Source organism: Magnolia sinica, chromosome 6 (genome assembly GCF_029962835.1).
Source record: "Magnolia sinica isolate HGM2019 chromosome 6, MsV1, whole genome shotgun sequence".
Taxonomy (NCBI): domain Eukaryota; kingdom Viridiplantae; phylum Streptophyta; class Magnoliopsida; order Magnoliales; family Magnoliaceae; genus Magnolia; species Magnolia sinica.
This window is the reverse complement of record NC_080578.1, coordinates 11,882,485-11,904,710: the sequence shown is the minus strand read 5'-3', so window position 1 is coordinate 11,904,710 and position 22,226 is coordinate 11,882,485. Positions and strand designations below refer to the sequence as shown.

Here is a 22,226-nt window from a genome sequence, read left to right as displayed (position 1 = left end):
TGATTAGATTTGTAATCAAGGGCCTTGATCAGGTCATATCCCTGAACATTCCACCGGAATTTTGATCAGTGAAGAAGAGAAAATAAGGTATAATACCCAAGGATGAGATCCTTTAGATTGCATTTACAAAGTCTTGCTACCAAAAGTAACATCTGGGTGCCCGTATTTAGTTAAAAAAAAAAAAAAAGAAGAGGGAAAAAATATAAAAGAAGCATAGAATTACCATGATAACTAATTTCATGCATTCGCATCAACCCATTTTACGGAAGAAAACCCAAAAACAAAGGATAATGGATGCTTCTACACCGAAGTAATCGAATCAATCTTCATTTATAAAGGGAATTGTTCTGACCTGATTGCTAAACTCATAACCTAAAAACTGTCTTGAGAAAAAAAAAAAAAAAGCCCAAACAGTTGCAAAGATCAGAGAAGCAGATGCAAAGATAATCAAGAAAAGAACATACCAGTTCTACGGCGAAGCCACATCTTAAATGGTTGGTACTTCGATCTTGGAAGGATCTTCTTTCAGTTTGAGCCCTGGCAGATGATCGGCTGACGATACCACATACCCAGGATCCATAACAACATCCTCTGCATTCCGGAGAGCATGTCCAGCTCCCATGATAGCATTCTCTGATGCAGGGACTATGCTATCAACAGATTGATTGAACTTTCCATCAGGCTCACGTACAGAAACTGCCATTGTAGCATCTTGGCCTCCAGGACCCCCTAGAGCAGCTTGCTGTCCCCCAGCCTCTGCAATACCTTTTTGTCCTTGAAGCTGTGAACCCTGTTGTCCTTGAGCCTGTAAACTGGCTTGTTGGGCCTGAGGCATGTAAAGAGCATGGAGGCCCAAAGCCCTGTATGGGCCTTGCGGGCCTTGAGACCGCTTGACCCGAGAAGTGTGCTTTTTGCCAGATAGATGGCACTCAAACACAGCCTGCGTGTCACAAGTCACATGGCACAAGGCGCAGTACTTGGGCTGCTCCTTAGGAGCTTCTGCAACTGGTTCTGGTTGTTGCCTCAGACGCTTCCCACCCCGGCCAAACTTCGATTGCTGCTTGCGCTTGGGAGGACGCCTTCGATTCTCAAAACCACCATCCACTCTCGAGTTCCCTGCAGTTGCTACAGTTGGTTCCGCTGCGGGAATCTCAGATTGTCCTGCCGTCTGGGTTTGCTGATCCACTTCCATTTTGTTTTCATTAGTAGCGGCGTTGCTAGGTAAGCCTTCAGCAGAGGCCTCATTTTTCTCTTCACCTCCTTCGAAATTCAGAGGCTGTTCTCCAGACTTTGCCTGTGATTCCAACAAGAGATTTTGATGCTTCTGAAATTCTTCAATTTTCTGCATATTTTTCTTATGCCGCTTTCCATTTTTGTGCTGCTCAAGGATTTCCTGAGTGTTACAGTCAACCTTACAGAGGTCACACCAGGCAACCTGGGGAGGCCGCCGCCGTTGTCCCTGTGCAAATGCTGCTGCCGCTGTGGGTTCTGCTCCTGGTGCATCTGCTGATGATGGTTCTTGGTAAGGTGCAGGTTCAAAATATTGTGGTTGTGCAGCTGGGGCATGATGCGGGAATCGCCTTCCACCACCCCTACCCATGCGACCTCTCCCTCGACCAGAGGGTGGTCCAATATCAGACCTTGGACGGTGGTGACCAGAACCACTTCTGCCACCCCTGAATGGCCCACCCCCCCTTCTACCACCACCCCTGTATGGAGGTCTGCCGACCTGTAGAAAAGCTCCAAAAGGGTCCTCAAGAATTTAAAGACTGATAAAAACAATAAATTTTTTGGCAAAACCAGGGGCACTAGGAGAAAGGACCGACAAAGTCAAAACTAGATACAGATGATAACTGAAATTAATTTCTCTATACAAAGGGTAGTGAAAAAACAAAACCAGGCATACCAATGAGAATGGATTTGATGGTGCCAAATGGCATGATTGTTAGCCTAGGGCCTGTTTGGACATTACACCAGAATGACAGCTGAATGAATGACACCCAATCCATGCACATTTTGTGGAGGCAGGGCTGTTTGGTGTATCCAGCAAAATGTGGATTCCACGAAATAGCCAAAATGAGAATGTAATGACAATTATGATTGCATTCTCATTCAGTGAAAACCAGCCCTTGACTTAAGCACCTTTGAAAATCCACCATGGCTGTATCTTGTGAACAAATATCAACATACAGACTCATCTGTTTTCTGCTCATGAGTCGGCGACAAATCCAGAAATACACATACCCAACAAATAACCAGAAATACGTTACCAGTGATTCATATGATGAACAATGGTGATAATATCAAAGTTGCAACATCAGCTGGAACTAACATTCACAAGATTTTACACCGAATAAGGAGCTTGGGGAGGCATGCAAAACTGTATAATCATCCACCTTAAATCACCCAATCACGGTTATATGAGGTAGATTTTTTTAGTGTTAAGTGATGATCCACATTCCTCTCCTTATTTTTCACAAGTAGCCAGCCAAGCCCCATATTCTTCCCAGCTATAATGAATAGAAATTGCTGGCTGGTTTTTTATACAATCATAGAAAAGGGAAATTTTGATGCTATCAACTGAGAACCTCAACCCAAAACTAAGGTGACCTTGCTTCCTACCATGCAATAAGGTCAGGTCCCATTGCTTCTAATCTTATGAAGCACAGAATCTAACATCCCCCTCTAGTTTTCACAAAAGGCCAATAACCACTGGATTTATGCACATTCACAAAAGGTCATTCACAACTCTTAGCATGCCCAACATAACATACATGCAGACAATGAGATTTTCCCTTTTTGCATCTGCATTAGGGAAGAAAGGCTGTTTTCTGTTTGCCGTTTGGTGTATCCAAGAAAATGTGGATAGGAAGATGCCTTCAGTGCTCCCAACTGCAAAAACAGCCCCAAAGTGAGAATTGAGTGATAGCAGCTACTTGCTGCCATTCAATGTCACTTTGGGCAATGGATATTGTTACATTTTACGGACGGTCCAAGTAGCCATATCTTCAGTTATAGCATTGTCCACAGTTAGCAGGCTGTAGAAGCAGGGCTGTTGGTGTGTCCCCCAAAATGCAGATGGTGGGTTAACCTCAATGCTCCCAACAGCAAGAACTGCCACAAAGTGAGATCTGAGTGATAGTGGCTGCAAGTCGGATTTGCTTTTCTGCCCAAGACATCCAAGAGTTGACCTGTCCATGAACAAGAAGCAGACCATCAAGACCTACTATCCACTCATAGACTTCTATGGAGATTCCTTCAGGCAAATCGGTATTTCCATCTTCATGAATGAGACTTGGATACAAGATGGAAAAGTTGCAGATGGGTAACCATGCTGGAATAGAAGTAATCTACCTGCAGGCAGCATCAACCTCATACTATGGAATCGAACTAACAAATGAGGCGGAGGCCATTACAACCTCCACAACATGCTAAGAATTAGTAACCTGCATTGGATCCAAAAAGCCAGGCTATTTTGGATGGAGTCGGGATTGATTATGGAAGGAGAGAGCCTGGTGGACCACATCACGAGCTACTTCAGGAACTTGTATTAAGCCCCCCTAATCAGAACGAGGAAGAGTTGTTGAATGGTATCAATCACCTATTGGTCTTTTTTCTTTTTTTTTTTACAAATTCAAAGCTTGTACTCAATCAATCCTAGAGTTCAGCCAAATCAAATCAGTGCAAACGCATCATGAGCCTATTAAGGAGCAATTTATAATTCCCATGGAACCCACTGAAACCTAGGGGTGGCAATGGGTCGGGTTGGGTCAGGGTCAGCCCGAGCCCAACCCGTTTACTACACAGGCCAAGAATTATGGCCCCAACCTGACCCTTGATCCATTGCCCTGTGACTCAAACTGACCCACTTAAAATTCATCAAGCCCAGGCGCAATGACCCAGCACGACCACGCTCGGATTAAAGAATGGAATATGAGGCTAAAGGCATGCCCAGATCTGCCCAATTAGCAGAGATGCATACAAACATAAATACATCATTCCCATGTATCAATACCACCTATCATCTAATAATTTGTTTTGGGTTTTGGGCCGGGTGGGCCAGGTCATCTGGCCAAGCTCATGATAACTACGTGGGCAGGTCAGGTTGGGTAGGGTTCAGCCTGAGCCCAACCCACCTACCCATTGAGTTTGGCCCAAATCCGCATTAGAAGAGGGTCGGGTCGGGCCATTTGACCCACAGGCCGACCCGACCCAACCCATTGCCTAGGCCTGGGGCCTGGGGCTGGTTCAGGCCTGGATTTTGAACTGGTCGGGCCAGGCCTATTCAAAGTATTGATTTGCCTTGCCCAGGCCCAGTCCATCACCAGCCATACCATTGCAACCCCTAAATAGGGTTACAAATCCCAAGAGGGCATGAAAGGGAGGGTTCTCCGGAGGAGGGTGTCCAGTTTTGCTTATGTCTGGAATCCCAACTAAAACATAGGGAAACAAACCCCTCTTTGAATTGAAAGAACTGAGGACCCCTCATAAACTATAGGAACACACCCCAGAAACCACAAAAGTCACTGAAAATGATCTTTAATGATTTCCAAGGTGATTCAGTTACAAACATTAATGGATGCCCTAGTAATAGAGTATTAAAGAAAAGGAAGAACTCATACCTATTTTTGGCGCAAAACCAATGACATGGTGAGAACCTGACAACATGAAGATCCAGGGATGATAAGGCAAGATTGTAGCTCCCAAGTCAATTGTCCAAATGGAATAACAACAAAATTTAACATTTTAATGCCCTAAAAGGCATTTCCCAGTTTGTGTGTTAAAGGTGTTGGTTAAAAAGTATTAAATGGATGTTAGATTCTCCAGGTCATTGCATTGACGACTCCCTCCGAATTGTCTACGCCAACGTGCCAACATAGAATCTGTTTCAAACAACACATGCATGATTCTGCAACTGCTGAATCCATGCATTACGCTACCCAATTCATGCTCATACCGGTGTGCCCCATGTTGACACGCTGGGCTTTTGCACAGACGAATCCATACAACAAATCATGGAGGCTATATGCACTTCTATTTGACAAGTGTCAATGTCCAAACCTGATTGTGTATAGAAACTAATCTGATGTCATGGTAAATGACAGAGCAGATAGCAACACAATAGATTGCATACTAGCCAGGTTGAATCAGGTCTATGGGTTGGTGAGCCGAGGCTTCTCCCATGGACCAAGGAGCCAAGCCCCCACCCAACCAACTAGTGGTGCGGACTCGGGCCCCAAACCAAGACTAGGCTGCAAATCAATGAGGTAAGTTTGATTTATTTGCTAAGTTGGACCGAGCTGTGCCATCAGGCCTTTAGGAGAATGTGGACCCAGGCCTGGCAGCATAGCTTAAGCACAGCTCAAAGCGGAACAGGCCTAGACCCCATCAAGACAGCTCAATATCCTGACTCAATATTCACCCATTCAAACTGGAATCACCAACCAGATCGTGAGTAGAATTCACCCAATTCCAATATACCTTAGATGATTTCTTTTTAGAATATGAATGAACGAAAATTTTGCCAAATTCCAAAGAGTTCTCTCCGGCACCATTTATGGTTTTTCATCGTTGTGTTTTTGGTCATTCAAGAACTTTGTCATGAATCAAACCAAACATCATTAGTTGCATTTATCCATCATTAGTTGAATTTTTCCCTTGATTCTTTCTTAATAAAATTCTTTTTATCCATAATAAAAAGCATCTTTAGTTGTATTTGAACATGGCATTCCATCATATAGTTTACAAGAGAGATGTTGTGTCAGTGTCACTAGATTGATGAATTGATGAATTGTTCATACTAGTGTTCGAAATATCGGTATCACGTTACGTATCGCATTCTTGGGATACGGATACGTATCGGTTATCGCATGGGATATATCGGTTGTATTGTGTAATGTATTGTTGTTGTTGGAAACATGGGAAAACATTGGGAAGTTGATTGAATTTTTCAATAAAACTGTGGCTGTTTAAAAAAATATCGATACACACTTATAAATCAAAACATTACAAAAAAATAAGTACACATAATAGGTTTTCTTTGTATGGGGTTCTAATCTATGCATTATCTAACTGAATTGATGCAAGTATATTTAATGTCTATTCATATAATTTATAAATGTAAGAAAATATGTGGAAACACAAACGATACATTCAAAAGCAAAAGAAGAATCACTAAATTATGTTACATACATGTTTTATTTGATGTTTGGACACAGATTTCAAACGATTTGCGAGAATTGGGAATTTTATATTTTTTTTCAATTTTCCGCAACTTGGTCCATCTCCTTCAAATCTTAAAATCAAAGCTCCCAATCCATGATTTTCATGCAAAGCATGAAAAATCATGGATTTGTAACAATTTGACACTAATTTAACATGATTTATAGAAAATAAAAGGATTGAAATTCAAAAATGCTCACTAGATTGAGCATGTGGGATATATCGCACTAGTGGGATACAAGATATATCGTGGGATATATCGGCCGATATCATCGATATTTAAGACACTGGTTCATACTTCATATACGACATAGTGAATATTACATTAAACGTTTTCTAGAACTCAATAAGCATTACTCAAATTTTGGTTCATTGGACATGCAAAATAACCATATAAAGTGGAAAATCTTTGAACAATGTGGTCCAAAATTGTGTTGTCTTTTGTTTCCATCTTTTGGCTAGGTATGCAAGTTGAGCTCCAGTAGAAGTATAATTGCCATATCTATTAATCAAAGGGTATACTAGGGTAATTCAATTTTTTGGGCACATGCGATGTGCTAAGACTGTCTCCATCTAGAAAACTAGTTCAGGGATTTGGGGCTGAAAACCATCCTTCTCCAAATGCAAATCCAGAAAAGAGAAACACAACATGGTGTCAAATGGATGCATCCTCTTACCACTATGGACATACAACCAAACACACCCTAACATGGGCAAATTGCTCACAATATTTCTTAAGAGTGACACACATAATAGAAATACATGTTTGGTGCATTTGTTATATTTTATGTGTTTGCACCATATGTTTGTGTTAAATAGTATACTACTTAAAATCATATGTTGTATGCATTAGTTTAATAAATATGGCGTATCTATTATAGTTCAGTCGATAAAGCAATTTGGTGTGGTCATACCAATCCTTGTGGGACATAGGAGTCACACATTCAATCCCAGTATAGCACATGATCATCACAGACTTGTCCCAACTATTTGGGATCAGCTTTTTACACATCCTGTTTCACCAACAAATCCTGTCTAAGACTTCAAAATAATAGTAATAAATCCCTAACCTCGCTAAGTGAAAAGGCCTTCCAGGAAGGAAGAAATATTTTTGCATTACTGCATTGCTTTAAAGGACTTGAGCCTCAAGGCTGAAAGTTTACTGCCTTACACCATCCCTCAAGACTGTTCGAGGCTGAGACAATCTTATCCTCAGCCTCAACGATTAAGCATCAAATTGTCCACAAAAAATTACTTCTTTTTCAGAAGCCTTTCTTACTCCTGTCCTTACCATTTTAGTCACCCCAAGGCATGAGAATCAAATTAATAACACAACTCACAACTTCCATGAGCAGTTTTTCTTATTCATCCTATTATCACCCCTTCAGTCCTAACTCCAAGGCCTCGGGGTACTATTCTTTAAAGAACAAAAGAAGGGTAGGGTTATTTAAAGAACCAAAGAAGGAACACCCTTAAAACTTGAGCAGGCAAACAGTGATGGGTTTACAGAAATCAACTTCCATACATCATCCAAACCTATCTTTCAAAAAAATACATCATCCAAACCTCATTTGGAATTGGCCAAGGACAATAGAGGTCATTTCGGAGCTTGTAATTGGTGGGAATCAATGATAATTGGTGCATTTGAGAGTGTATTTGATCCCCCCATATCATAACAAAACCATTCAATTCCATTTCAAATGGATTCTAATTCTCACTAATTCGCAAGTCACAGTCCTCTCTCTCCACCTATGCATTCCAAATACAGGCTACCAAACACATTCACATGGATTCCAACGGATTCCGATTACAACTGCCAAATATAACTAGTGATTCCAATTCACGTGGATTCCATTGGTTTTTTTTAGAAGTACATGTTTTTTTTTCCTTTTTGGATTCCATGGTAATTGCCAATGCATATCAAAAACACGCTCCCAAACAACCCCCTCATCTTTGTCATATGACTCTAGGTTGGAAGTCTCAACTCTTGACTATTAACAATTTATAAGTTCAACTTAATTCTTTGCTTGTTTCGTGAGATTATTTAGCAATTTAGTTGCTCCAATATTTGCCTTCTTGGGTTGGTAAGTTGATGAATTTTAGATGATCAATGGTTTTATGATTCTTGTTACTTAATTCGTCAATTGTTGTTCCATAGTTCATATTCATTCTTTACAACCATTAAGTGATTTGAACTATTCCATTTCATTTCACAAGGTTGATCTATTCTCCTTTTTCTTAGTTTTTTTCCCATTTTTTACACTAATTGGTTTTTTTGAGGTTTTTGCCCCTGTCCACCTCATGGCCTATGCCTCACTCATTAAACAAATACCTTGGCTCCGTCATCTAAAAACATGATTTTGTACATTAATTATAAAATTGCATACCAAAATAATTTGTAATAGCATGCATCAACGGATGTTGAGCATTCAATTCAATCTTGTAAATATTAGTAAAAATGGTATACCTTGTTACTTTATATTAGGAAACAACTTAAATGATTTTGGGGCAATGTCTAGGAAATCATTGGGTTGATAAAGATCTTGTCAAGTTGATTCAATTTTAACCTAAACCAAATATATGAAAGCTCTAAGGCCATGGTATTTGAAAACGATTTTCCTACGGCTGTATCGACCGTTATGTAAAGGAAACGGTCACCCTATTACTCAACATCAGAGTGAATCACAATCTGTCATTAAAAAAAAAAATGGGCTTTAATGGCCCACATTAGTTGTAATGGACCGATATGCCCGTTACGGGCTGTTACAACCATAAAGGGCCCATTATGAAATTTCTTTTCCAATTTCTCTCATTTTTTCCACTTCTTTATTTATTTCAACCATGAAGGAAGCTTAGAAACTAAATTTAAACCGGACCTAGTCCTATTCCAAGGATTCAACGAACCAAAGTGGCGTGGACCATTTTGGGAACATTGGAAGAACGGGTAAACCATCACTTTTTTCCATTTTCCCATCTCACTGTATTTTTATTTTATTTTATTTTATTTTAGATAGTAATTATATGTAAGCAAATCGTGCTTGATTTGTGTTCGATTAGGGCCTATGTGGTCGACTTTCAGTAAGGTCAAGCTTACGCTTACCCAACAAACAACATTCTTACCAAAGAATGGCCCGTTATACTATTAAACGCACATCTAAAACCAAAAAAAAAAAAAAAAAAAAGCATGGATATTTGGGATCCTCAGTTTTGATATAGGTGATACAGCAGCCTACATTTTTATTTGGGGGCCGTATCAACCAATTCAGCAGCCAATACTGTCATGTTTTACCTTGTCGAAATCTCAACCCAACTAAATAAAAAGGAAATCGTCTGATTCAACTGGATCAGTTTCTACTCAACCGGGTCATTCATTAATCAAATGGTTAAACTCAGTTTTGATATGGGTGAATTCCACTCGTGGTACATTTTTTTAGAAACAGGTGCGTGCTCGTTTATTGTTTGCAGGGAAGTCTTTGGTGTTTCTTACGGAGACCAATAACTAGGGTCCCTCAATCTTTTTTCGATGAGCTAGCGTCCTCCTAAAACTATAGATGCAGCACAAATGTACGAGATTCATACTATTCATTTAGTGAGCCAACAAGAGATGTAACATTCCCCAAACTCGCACAGGATGATGAGCAAATTTCATCTAATTGGACAAATTCTGCCCATTTGTGCTGACCATTGCTGATATTTGTTTTTAACCATCCATTTATGCAAAAACAGGATGATCTGAAAGGTAGTGATTTTGGACTGGCCAATCCACAGTTTGCCCATCATATGAATGTCCAATCACGTAACATGTGTACAGTTCGGATTAAGGGACAACGAGTTTTGGTGTCCCCTCAAGAACAATCAGACTTTCTATTGTTTGTATGGATTCTCCATTCAACTGCTCCATATGTTTTGTAGAATTTCACACATTCTTTCTGTTATTATGCTATCAAATCCAACTTAGTTAAAATTTCAGAAACTTGTACATATCACCTGGTCAACTCACCCGAATCAAGTTTTTTGGGTCAACATATCCTGGTCTGGATTCCAATAGTAGAAACAATGTATAAAACCTCTTAAGTACTCCTTACAACATTTTCCAACTGCCAATAATAATAACAAAGGAATACAAAACAGTGAATATGCACATCAGAATAACTCATACACTTCATAGAAAATAAAAGGTACGATAGTAAAGAGATGATTGTTGGATGAATTAAAGACTACCATTCATCTTCTCAAATGGGGTTTTCCAGTACAACAGATCTCTTTGGAAAGCCCTTAAGGTTATACTCCATCGTTCAACTCTTCCTTTCCAACAGTATCAAGAAGCCCATAAGGAAGAACAAATGGCTGGCATTTTGGTAGCAAGTACAACTGATTCTTCCATCCTTGTCCATAAAGATTTTGGGCAGAAGAAGCTGCACGGTGGTTTATTGCTCCTCGTCAACTCTTGAGATAGAAGGCCCATTAAGTCCGCAAGAGAGACAAACCACCTTGCTTGGGACACCCTTTAACAGAATAAAGTCTCTGAAGAACTTCAATATATCAACACATATACATACATACATGTATATGTATGTATGTATGTATGTGTATATATATATATATATATATGAACTGCTCAGAAGTAAGGAGCAGGAAATGGATCCAAGCGCAGCACAAAACTTTGTGCTTGACTTTTTGAGGATGTACAAAGTGTAGAACACACCTTCAAGACTTCAAATGCAGAGCACATCATATGCTTAAACCACCAATGACAGTCATGCACACAAAGAAGCACAGTAGCTCCATTCAACGGATAGAATAGAGCACAACTAAATCAAGAAACTATAGCTGTACTAAAGTACGTGAGTTAACATAGAGGATAACAAACTAAGGCAAAGAGAAATATTGAACAGATTTAGCTCATAACAAGTGCATTTGATGCCAAGATGCCATCTGCATTACAGACATCATCATATGCCACATTGAAAGGTTCAAAAATAGCATGGTGTAAACCATTTACATGACACATCTAGCTACCAACACAAATACCCCTATGACAAGGCCACAAGAAGGGATTCATGTAGTGTCTCAAAGCAACCTGGTTAGAGGATTTATTTGACAAATTTTGCCATAACAGTCAACCAATAGTGAGTAATTAGATGACAATGCTTGCGGACTGGCAGAATTTGGCCTACTCTCCTTAAAGGGTCCCATTGGATGACTCTGTAGGATCACCAGGACTCTGCCTACATTGAAAACTTGTCGCAACCTAGCAAGAGAAGCGATTGACCAGTGTTACAGTAGTAGTCAACATCAAGAGACATTGGATGACAATGCATGTGGTCTAGTTCATGTTGGCCTTATTACACCAACAACAGTCCCTGAATACCAAGGTTTAAAATATAGTCGGTAATGGTATCTACTGACCAATATGTACTGATTCTGATACTGTACAATACAGTACGCCCCACCTTTACAGCAAAAACGACCCCAAACCGCCTACAATCAGGCTTGACTTTCAAAACTCAGCACATATTGTCCCATTTAAGAGGATTCAACCACATACGCATGTTTGTGTGCATACATCTCACTCCAAGCAAACCTTTTTTTTTTCTTTTTTTCTTTTTTTTTGAAAGATGAAACTTTATTAGGCCGCAGCCAAAAAGAAAAAGAGGAGCAAACAAAGAAGGAAAGCAAACACAGAGAGAGAGAGAGAGAGAGAGAGAGAGAAAGAGACCAAAAAACCTAGAAAAGGCCTTTTAAAAAACCTAAAGCAAAAGGTAGAAATACAACAACAGCCAGCCTCTCAGTTGGAATAACCCCAAAAAACAACAAAACCCAAATCAAGGAGCCCAATCCTAGAAGTACTGAATAACCTTATTAAAAACCCTAGCAACTGAGATGCTTTTTATTACAGAAGCACCGATTATTCCATTCTCCTAGATTGCCCATAGAATAGCTAACAAAGCAAGTCTCCATTTCTTCCTACCAACTCTCCCACCGTTCGCTGCATGCCAAGAGAAAAAGAGATCCTTGATGGAGGAGGGCTTAACCCAGTGGACATTCGCTAAGGCAAGGATCCCAATGAGAAAGGACAATGGATAAACAAATGGTCTGGACATTCACTAAGGCAAGGATCCCGATGAGAAAGGACAGTCTGATGGGGACATCACGCGCACACGCGCACTCACGCCGCCACCCCTACCCACGTACGTACGTAGATGGAGGACCCCACCATCGATCTGTCTCGATGACGACGTCCAGGAAGGGCCTCCTAACTAGAAGTCAAGTTTTGGTTCAGAAAAGTGGCCCGATTGTCAAGAAAAGCCCACCATGGGATCTCATGATCATGGCCTACTCGTTAGATTGGTTTTATATTTTAGGTTTTGCTTATTGTTATTATTTAGAACATCGTGAACGCTTTAGATTTTCTCGTTTGGTTTTTATTTTAGTTTACTTCATCGCCAAGTAATAGGTGTCGCACATGGTGCGAGTTTTTGGGTATAGGGTTCTCCCTATAAATAGGCACCCCTTGTAGTTCTTTTCATTCATTGAAGTTAATAAAAAATTCTTGCTTTATTTTTCTGCTCTCTTCGTGAGTTGTGGAAGAATTCAAAAGTGGGTGCGAAGCCCTCCCTTTTCGAAGGGCTAACTACCGTGGTGCGAAGCCACATCGATCCCAATTCACCCCCATCTTCCATCATCTTTTTTTTTCCATCTTCCCCCACCATCCGTACTTCGAATTTGTCCTTTTGTTGCATCAGATTTCTTCATTGAAGCAGGTTTCCAGATTTCGGCCCGCAGGCGAGCTGAAACTTCGGCGGAGCACCACGCACAAACCATACATCGGATCGAGCTGAAATTTGGAGGTTTTGGAGTCCATCCCTGGCCGACCAGGGCCAAGGTGGCCTTTTTCTGAATAGTGGGCCCCACACACGTGCGGCCGGGATCACACACACGTCCATCTGGACCATTGTTGCTGTCCACACGCGGGATCATCTTTTGGTTCAGGTTTTTATCTTCTTTTATCCTCTCATAGCCGTTTTTCATGAATCCTAACCCTAGATTATATGATCCCTAATTGATTTGCCCATTTTTTATCACCTTAGGGTTCCTTGAATTGAAATTAGGGAATCCCTTGGATTAGAGACTGATTTTTATGCATGAGTAGTTGATTTTATTTCCCTTTGACATTGTTTGGTGTATAATTTTTATTGGTCCACTCCTAGCCTGTGTCGGCTTGGACCCGCATAGATTCTCCTTTAATTGAATGTTTGGATTTTCACGTGGGATGTGGAATTTGTGTGATTGTTTCTGAATTGGTGTGATCTAAGCCTGCAATCTTGCATATCATATTTAATTTTCCATGTCCTGCATCAAATTTGGTATCAAAGCCTAGGGTTCTTGTAGGAGAATTCACCACATATTTAGGGTTTAGTTTGTTTAAGTCCTTCATGCATTCATCCATCATATATGGCTGAATTTTAGTAATGTGTGTAGTCTCCTTCCTCTAGAGTCTCGTAGGGTCATTTAGTTTTTAGACGCATATAGTTGTCATAGAAGGTCTTTAGGTTGAGCAAGTCAGTGTATGCCCACACGTACGGGTCGCGGTTTCGGTTTGCACCCTACACTAAATATGGAACAATTGCAAGAGTCACTAAACAAGATATCTCAGACGTTGGAGTCTATGATTAAGCGCTTGGAAATGGACCAATGCTGTGAACAGCTTGATGTACGCATTACCCGACTAAAGACCATCGCTAGGACAAACCCCGCCATTGGGGTAGATGTCCAATCTCAAGCAGGTAGCCTGGAAGATACACCAATGAATGGAGTTGGTCAAGGAATCAATTATGGGTGTGCACCCAGAAACCCACCCCATGAGAGATATAAAGACTACTATTTTGAGGGGTACAACATGTGTGGCCTTGTGGCTGGAGAGAGTGTACCAGCGGCTAGTGTAGAGTTACCCACTGAGGCCATTCCGGTAATGGATGAGTTACGTGATATCTTTCCTGATGATCTACCGGATGAGTCCCCTAGGAAGGATATAGAGCACACCAGAATATGGGACATCGTAATACCTACAACCGAGTTCACGTTGAATAAGTTTGTCGATAGGTCCACAGGTCTAAGTCCTTGTGAAGTCGTTACTGATTATAAACCTAGGAAACTTATTGATCTTGTCCCTATGTCACTGTCCCATAGGCCGTCAGAGTCTGCAGAGTCTTTTGCGCATCACATTCATTCATGGCATCAAGAAATCAGGCAGAAGATCATGACTAATAATGAACATTGCACATTTTATACAGACCAGTATAAATGTTTCAAAGGATTCAATATTGGGGACTCTGTGATGGTCTGCATCAGGCCCGAGCGGTATCCTTCGAGGGCCGTTCGTAAGTTACACGCGTGTAGCGCTGGACCCGTCAAAATTATAAAACGAAACAGTCTCAATGTGTATGAGATAGATCTTCCACCTTCCATGGGAATTAGTTTCACATCCGATGTAGAGGATTTAGTTACTTTTCAGAGGACCACTGATACTTTGTCTGGCCCTTCGCCCACCCATCCTGATTCCTCATATTTATCCCTTGAACCATGGCCCCTTCCCAACCCATTTTTCCAACCTCTACCTCCCATACCTACCCTTCTCGACCCATTTTTTCAGCCTCTACGTCCCATACCTACCCGTCCCAACCCATTTTCCCAGCCTCTACCTCCCATATCTATCCTTCCCAACCCATTTTTCCAGCCTCTACGTCCCATACCTACCCGTCCCAACCCATGTTCCCAGCCTCTACCTCCCATACTTACCCATCCCGACCCATCTTCCCAGCCTCTACCTCCCATACCTATCATTCCCGACTCATTTTTCCAGCCTCTATCTCACATACCTAACCTTCACACACCCAAAAAGGAAATAGAGGATATCCAGGACCATCAGATAGTTTCAACGTCGGACGGCGGGTTTCAGAAGTACGTGGTTAAATGGAAGTTACGCCCAGCTTCAGGCAGCACGTGGCTCACTGAGGAGGAGCTTCAGAGACTTGATCCTGACATCCTGAAGCGGTTCAGGAATTTTATTTCTCCAGTGGCGAAATCTTTGCAGCCGGGGAGAATTGATGGGGACATCACGCGCACACGCGCACTCACGCCACCACCCCTACCCACGTACGTACGTAGATGGAGGATCCCACCATCGATCTGTCTCGATGACGACGTCCAGGGAGGGCCTCCTAGCTAGAAGTCAAGTTTTGGTTCAGAAAAGTGGCCCGATTGTCAAGAAAAGCCCACCATGGGATCTCATGATCGTGGCCCACTCGTCAGATTGGTTTTATATTTTAAGTTTTGCTTATTGTTATTATTTAGAACATCGTAAACGCTTTAGATTTCCTCGTTTGGTTTTTATTTTAGTTTACTTCATCGCCAAGTAATAGGTGTCGCACATGGTGCGAGTTTTTGGGTATAGGGTTCTCCCTATAAATAGGCACCCCTTGTAGTTCTTTTCATTCATTGAAGTTAATAAAAAAATTCCTGCTTTATTTTTCTGCTCTCTTCATGAGTTGTGGAAGAATTCAAAAGTGGGTGCGAAGCCCTCCTTTTTCGAAGGGCTAACTACCGTGGTGCGAAGCCACATCGATCCCAATTCACCCCCATCTTCCATCATCTTTTTTTTCCATCTTCCCCCACCATCCATACTTCGAATTTGTCCTTTTGTTGCATCAGATTTCTTCATTGAAGCAGGTTTCCAGATTTCGGCCCGCAGGCGAGCTGAAACTTCGGCGGAGCACCACGCACAAACCATACATCGGATCGAGCTGAAATTTGGAGGTTTTGGAGTCCATCCCTGGCCGACTAGGGCTAAGGTGGCCTTTTCCTGAATAGTGGGCCCCACACATGTGCTACCGGGATCACACGCACGTCCGTTTGACCATTATTGTTGTCCACACGCGGGATCATCTTTTGGTGCAAGTTTTTATCTTCTTTTCTCCTCTCATAGTCATTTTTCATGAATCCTAACCCTAGATTATATGATCCCTAATTGATTTGCCCATTTTTTATCACCTTAGGGTTCCTTGAATTGAAATTAGGGAATCCCTTGGATTAGAGACTGATTTTTATGCATGAGTAGTTGATTTTATTTCCCTTTGACATTGTTTGGTTTATAATTTTATTGGTCCAGTCCTAGCCTGTGTCGGCTTGGACCCGCATAGATTCCCCTTTAATTGAATGTTTGGATTTTCATGTGGGATGTGGAATTTGTGTGATTGTTTCTGAATTGGTGTGATCTAAGCCTGCAATCTTGCATATCATATTTAATTTTCCATGTCCTGCATCAAAGTGGATAAACAAATGGTCCATTGACTCGGCATCTTGATAGCACAAAAGACAGACATTGGGAACAATCATTCCCCTTTTGCAAAGATTGTCAATCGTTAACCTTTTGCTTCTTTCCACAAGCCAAGCAAAGGCCACAATTTTAGGAAGGGCCCCATAGGTCCAAACCTCACTCGTAGAGTAGCAGTTGTCTAAATAATCCAACTGCAAATAAGCTTTGTACAAGGAGAGCACAGAAAAGGAGCCAAAAGCGGACAGCCTCCAGGAAATCGAATCTACCTAATCCAAAGAGAGAATAACCCTGCAGACCAGACAAAAGAGTCGCTAAGTTTTCAATCTCGCTATCATGCAGGTTCCTCCTAAATGGGGGAAGCCACAACCCTTCCTCACCTTTGCTTGAGTAACAAGAAGCAACAGAAATATCCATATCGGGACAAAGGGAAGCGAGATCAGAAAAGACAGAGATAAGGGGTTGATCCCCAAGCCATGGGTCTACCCAAAATATAACTCTCTTGCCATCACCCACCACAAACTTTGACCTTTAGAATACTGAAGGAGCTAAGCTATTAATACCTTTCCGGATATAGGAAGATCAGTAAAGGGGAGAATTTTTAGTCCACTAGCCCGTCAGCGAGAGACCATATTTAGCTTAAATGAGGGATCTCCATAGGCTGTTGTCCTCCCTGGCAAAGTGCCAAACCCATTTGCCTAGAAGCACATAATTAACCAAATCAAGGCGTTTGATGCACGGTCCCCCTTGGGAATGGAGGGAGAAAACCTCTTTCCAATTCATAAGAGGAAATTTCCTTGATGAGGATCCTCCCTGCCCTAAAAAGTCCCTACGAAGCTTACCTATTTTGGCTACAATAAATTTTGGACATTGGAAGAGAGACGTAATAAAAAGGCTGGCTTGATAAAGAAGCCTTGATGAGAGTTAATCTACCTCCAAGAGATAGGAGGTTGCTTTTCCAAGAAAAGAGAGTTTTCTTTCTATTCTTTATAAAATTCTATCCCAAAGATATAACGGAGGTTTACCCACACAAAGTAGAAGGCCAAGATAAGAAGTGGGAAGAGATCTTACTTTTCAACCAAATAGATCTGCTCAACGAGAGGTGTCTTCCGAGGAGAGGTGAATCCCAAAGAATTCACACTTCGATTGTTAACCTTCAAGCCAGAGATTACCTCGAACCAACAGATAGACATTTTACAAAAATCAACTATATAGTCTTCTTGTTGTTATTCGTTAATCCCTCTGGTGAATTAACAACATAGGTGATAGTCGTAGGATGATTATTTGTATGACGAGGTCAATCCGATGACAAGATACGGGCAAGGAATTGTAAATAAGGAGTCTTTTTCAAGTGACAAAAATGCTTCAGCCGAAGAGTGGGGATCACTCTCATACAAAAAGTTGGTCTTCTCAAAAGCAATCTTTAGCAGCCAAGGGGTCAGCCCCTGTGACCATCTTTGAATCCTCTCCTGTTAAGGGGAGGTGCTGTCAAACTTCTAACTTGACCCATGACGAGGTCTTATTGCAAGACTGACCATTTATTATGAAAATTCAAATTCAAACATGACAAATCGAGAAAGCCGAAAGCAGCGGGAGCAAGTGGAGGCTCTCTCTGGTTCACAAAAAGGGAGAGTATCGTCAGCAAACTGAAGATGGCAGATGCAAGATGGAAAGTTCTCCACCAAGAATCCTTAAAACAACCTAGCTTCTTGGCTGCGGAATAACAATCTAGGACTTCAGAGACCAGGTTAAAGAGGAAGGAAAGGGGGTGCCCTTAACGAAGCCCCTGGACGAACTAAAGAAGCCAAAAGGGAACCATTGATTCAAACAGAAAATCTGACTGAAGAAGATGCACGAGCGAATCCACGACCTCCATTTGGCTCCAAACCCATACGAGTTAGCATATATTGCAAAAAAAAAAATCAACATGGTCATAAGCTTTCTCTAAGTCCAATTTACACATCACATCTGATCTCTTCACCCTATGGCAAGAATCAAAACACTCATGGGTTATCAAAACAGAATCCAGAAATTGTCTACCAGCCATAAACGCACTTTGGTACGGAGGTATAATGCTTAAGATAACCTTCCGCAACCTTTGGCTGAGGATCTTAGCTAAGATCTTGTAAGGATTGTTGATTAGGCTTATAAGGCGAAAGTCCTTCAAGCTATCAGCTCCCTCGAGCTTCGGAATGAGGGCAATTTTTTAGTGTATGCGGGGCCATTGATTGGTGATCTAGACGATTTTGGGTGAGATAACAAACGGCAACTATAAGATACCCAAAAATCAGACTGGTTCATTCTTCAAATAGTCCACAATGTTAGAAAAACTAGGTGAAGTTTTGTTCACCCATCCATTTGTTTCATTAATTGTGTCAGGCCATACAAGTGGACTGGCCTGATTTTTTGTGAAAATGCATATTCAAAGTGGGGCCCACCCCGTGGACGGTTTGGATTTTGCACATGTGGTGGCATGTACATGAACAGCAGCTTGGCCTTGAGAAAATTTTTAATGCTTTGGCATAATATGATAGATGATGTATTTTATTTTTTTTGAAAGATCACTGAAATTTCATTAAGAAGAAAAGGAGAACACAAGGGAAAAAAACAAAAACAAAAAAAAAAAAATTGGCAAAAGAAAACAAAGAAAAAGAAAGAGAAAAAGAAAAAGAAAAAGAAAACGGTCTGCTGAGAAAGCGGACCCTACATCGACCTAAAGCAGAAAAGATCAGATTCCTTGATCCTAACATCAGAAACAGCCCATTCCACGATCATGCATTTAGCGTTGGAGATAGTACTGAGCACAGGATTGGAGATGTTTTCGAAACATCTGTTGTTCCTCTCGATCCAAACAGCCCACCATATAGCTAAAATCAACATTCTCCACGACCTCTTCATAGATTTTCCCAAACTGACACCGTACCACGCAAACAACAGACGATCCACCGAGCCCAGATTGCACTAGCTTAACCTAAAACATTGCAGAAATTCCGACCAAATAGATGATGTATTGACACTTACAAATTGCATACTTGCCATACAAGTACTCAAAACTTACATCTACTCGAGAGTTCCAATAAATCTACATCCCTAGAATTTCAAATTCCCCAAATTCCCATATGTAGAGACCCTGATTTCATAAAATTTTCCATTCCTCTTAGTTGAAAACCCCCGACATCCCCTTTTTTACCCAAATTCCCCTAATTCTAACCTTAATTTTCCAATTTCCCCGAATCCTTACCTGAAATTTCCCATTTTCAAAACTCCCCCAAATTTCCCAGCCTAAAGTCAAAATTTTGATAAAATCCCTTATAGTCTACAAAATCTAAATTTTCGATACACCCAAATCATCAAACCTAAATTTTCCAATTCCCTAAAATCCCCAATTCATCATCTATACCTTAAATGCACAAATGGAAACTCAAAATGCTTTTAAAAAGTCCTATTTGGTGGTTAAAACACTATAGAAAAAACGAAATCAAGAAGATCTCATGGGTTTATGGAAAAAACTAAGGAATTTGGGAGAGGGATTATTTTTCATATATCAAAGCTTTGATCTAAAGAAATGGGGAAAATGTTCTTTCAAAGGGGGATTATAAGACATATTTCCACCCTTAATGAATGTCCAAATGCCCCGAAATACCATTCTTTGAGGCACCCATAACAGTGCCTTGTAGTATTATGCAGGTGGTATCCACACGTAACTAGGCATACTAATGTGTCAGGTGCCAAGTGCCGCCTGGGGACAATGCCTCACCTGGGACGCGGGCAATGGGCAAGTGGCCCAAGATGCCTAGGCGTGCAACCTGAATGGCTTAGACTATACTAAAAAATGACCGCACAACAATAATTCTGAGATGTGAATCTCAACCACTTCATGAGCAAACTAAAATCCATCAAGAAAGAAAATGGCAATACAGCAAACATCAACACATCTACAAACACAGGATGATGCTCTTACCAAGACTATGGTGGTGACGAGATCAGATGGAACAAGCTTACGGATATTCAATGTGATGACTGAACATGAGTATTGTGAATTATCCAACCTTAGCTGTTGTTAGTGCTCAATGAACGAGGACTGTGGGTGGGGCCCATCTAGAGGGAATATCAGATCAGCGACAGACACAGTTTGAGAAGATTGACAAAGCCGACAAAAACTCAATCTTGGGGTATGCTTGTGCAGATAACCTTTGAGGATCTTGATTTCCATAAAATTAAGAGAACACGAGTAGGCCCATCTAATCTTGATCTTAATAAAATTACTATAATTGAAAGTTGTCTGCCCGAACATAACCTCAACCAATAAGATAACAACAAATTACAAGTAAATTGATAAAGCAGTCATAAGAGTAAAAGAACGACGTCTGTGATAATTCAATAACAAGGAAAAGAGATAAGTGCAGAAAAGGAAACAATGTAGAACAGTGGTGAGAACAAATCCGAATCTGACCAAACCAAAGATGAAAATAGAGAAGGCCGAAAAGAAGACGGAAAGAAGAAGATAATTTACAGCCTTACATTGGGATGAACACCGACAGCTCCGTGCTGAGCAGGAGGCTGCCCAGGCATCTGGCCGTACCCTCCATTATTCGCGGGCCATGGCGGCTCCTGAATCCCCACCATTGCCCGTTCAGCAGCGTCCATCCTCCCAGCGAACTGTTGCAGCTGCGATAGCGCAGCAACGGCGGCTGCAGCCGCAGGGTTGAGCCCCTGCGGGAGGGGGTACGAGCTCTGTGGGTCCTGCGGATAATAAGCATTCTGCTGCGTTTGTCCCCCCGCCACCTGAGAAGCATCAGGCGGCGCAGCATGGCCAGGGTGCTGTACAGCCGGGTCCGGCTGGGACGGCTGTTGGTAGGCGTTCGCTGCTGCTGCCGCCGCAGCGTAGTCATGGGGGTAGTAAGGGTAGGGCTGCTGCTGCGAGTGGTATTGCTGAGGGTTATAGGGTTGAGCGTAAGGGTAGTAGGCTTCGTAGGATTGGGCTTGGGATGGGTCGTAGGGTTGGTAGGAGGCATCTTGCTGTGGTTGCTGCTCTGCTTGTTGTTGTAGCTGTAGAGGCTGTTGTTGTTGTGGCTGTGGTTGTTGTTGAAGGTGTTGGGCTTGGGCTAGGAGCTGTTGGGTTTGGGCTTCGGAAAGGGAGGAGTAATCCATGTTGGTGTGGGAGGAATGGAGAGAAGAGGGGGAGACGGGAGAGAGAGGGGGTTCGGTTGAGAGATAGGTTTTTTCAGGAATTTTGGGGAGAGCGAGATAGGGTTTCTTGTTGTTAGGGTTTTGAGGAAGAAGGGTGTGAGGGCGAGGAGATGTTCCTAAACGCATGTGATTTGTTTGGGGTTTTGATTCGCTTGTGTTTGGGTGTGGCTTTTGTTTTTGTTGTTGTTGCTGTTGTTTTCGTGCGAAGCGGAAAGGGTCATGCAATGGCAGTGAACGAGAATACGAAGGGACGGACGATTGGCGTGGCGAGCATCTTATGTTATGTGCGGCACGGGCGGCGCGTGTGAGTGGAAGGGCTTGGGTTGAAGAATCGTTGCATCTCGAATCCCGCCGTGGAAGGGTTGGCTCCGATGGGAAACGGATTAGCTACTCCCCCTGTCATCAGCCAATGGCTGGTGGTCGGTGCTATGTGGGCCCCACGATGATGTATGTGTTTCATCCATACCGTCCATCTATTTTT

At 41.8% G+C, this 22,226-nt stretch overlaps 1 protein-coding gene and 1 long non-coding RNA gene across 2 annotated transcripts; both read right to left on the bottom strand.

The window, feature by feature from the left end:
* Positions 1–283: 283 nt before the first annotated feature.
* On the bottom strand, positions 284–21,996 carry LOC131248277 (uncharacterized). The gene is made up of 2 exons (XM_058248485.1): positions 21,077–21,996; positions 284–1,729 (listed from the first exon to the last, which is right to left on the bottom strand). The coding sequence occupies exons 1-2, from the start codon at positions 21,869–21,871 to the stop codon at positions 488–490; spliced, it is 2,037 nt and encodes a 678-aa protein (XP_058104468.1). The 5' UTR covers positions 21,872–21,996; the 3' UTR covers positions 284–487.
* On the bottom strand, positions 8,924–12,353 carry LOC131248281 (uncharacterized). Its single transcript, XR_009172183.1, has 2 exons — positions 10,444–12,353; positions 8,924–10,319 (listed from the first exon to the last, which is right to left on the bottom strand). It is a non-coding gene; the product is annotated as an uncharacterized LOC131248281 (long non-coding RNA).
* Positions 21,997–22,226: the final 230 nt, after the last annotated feature.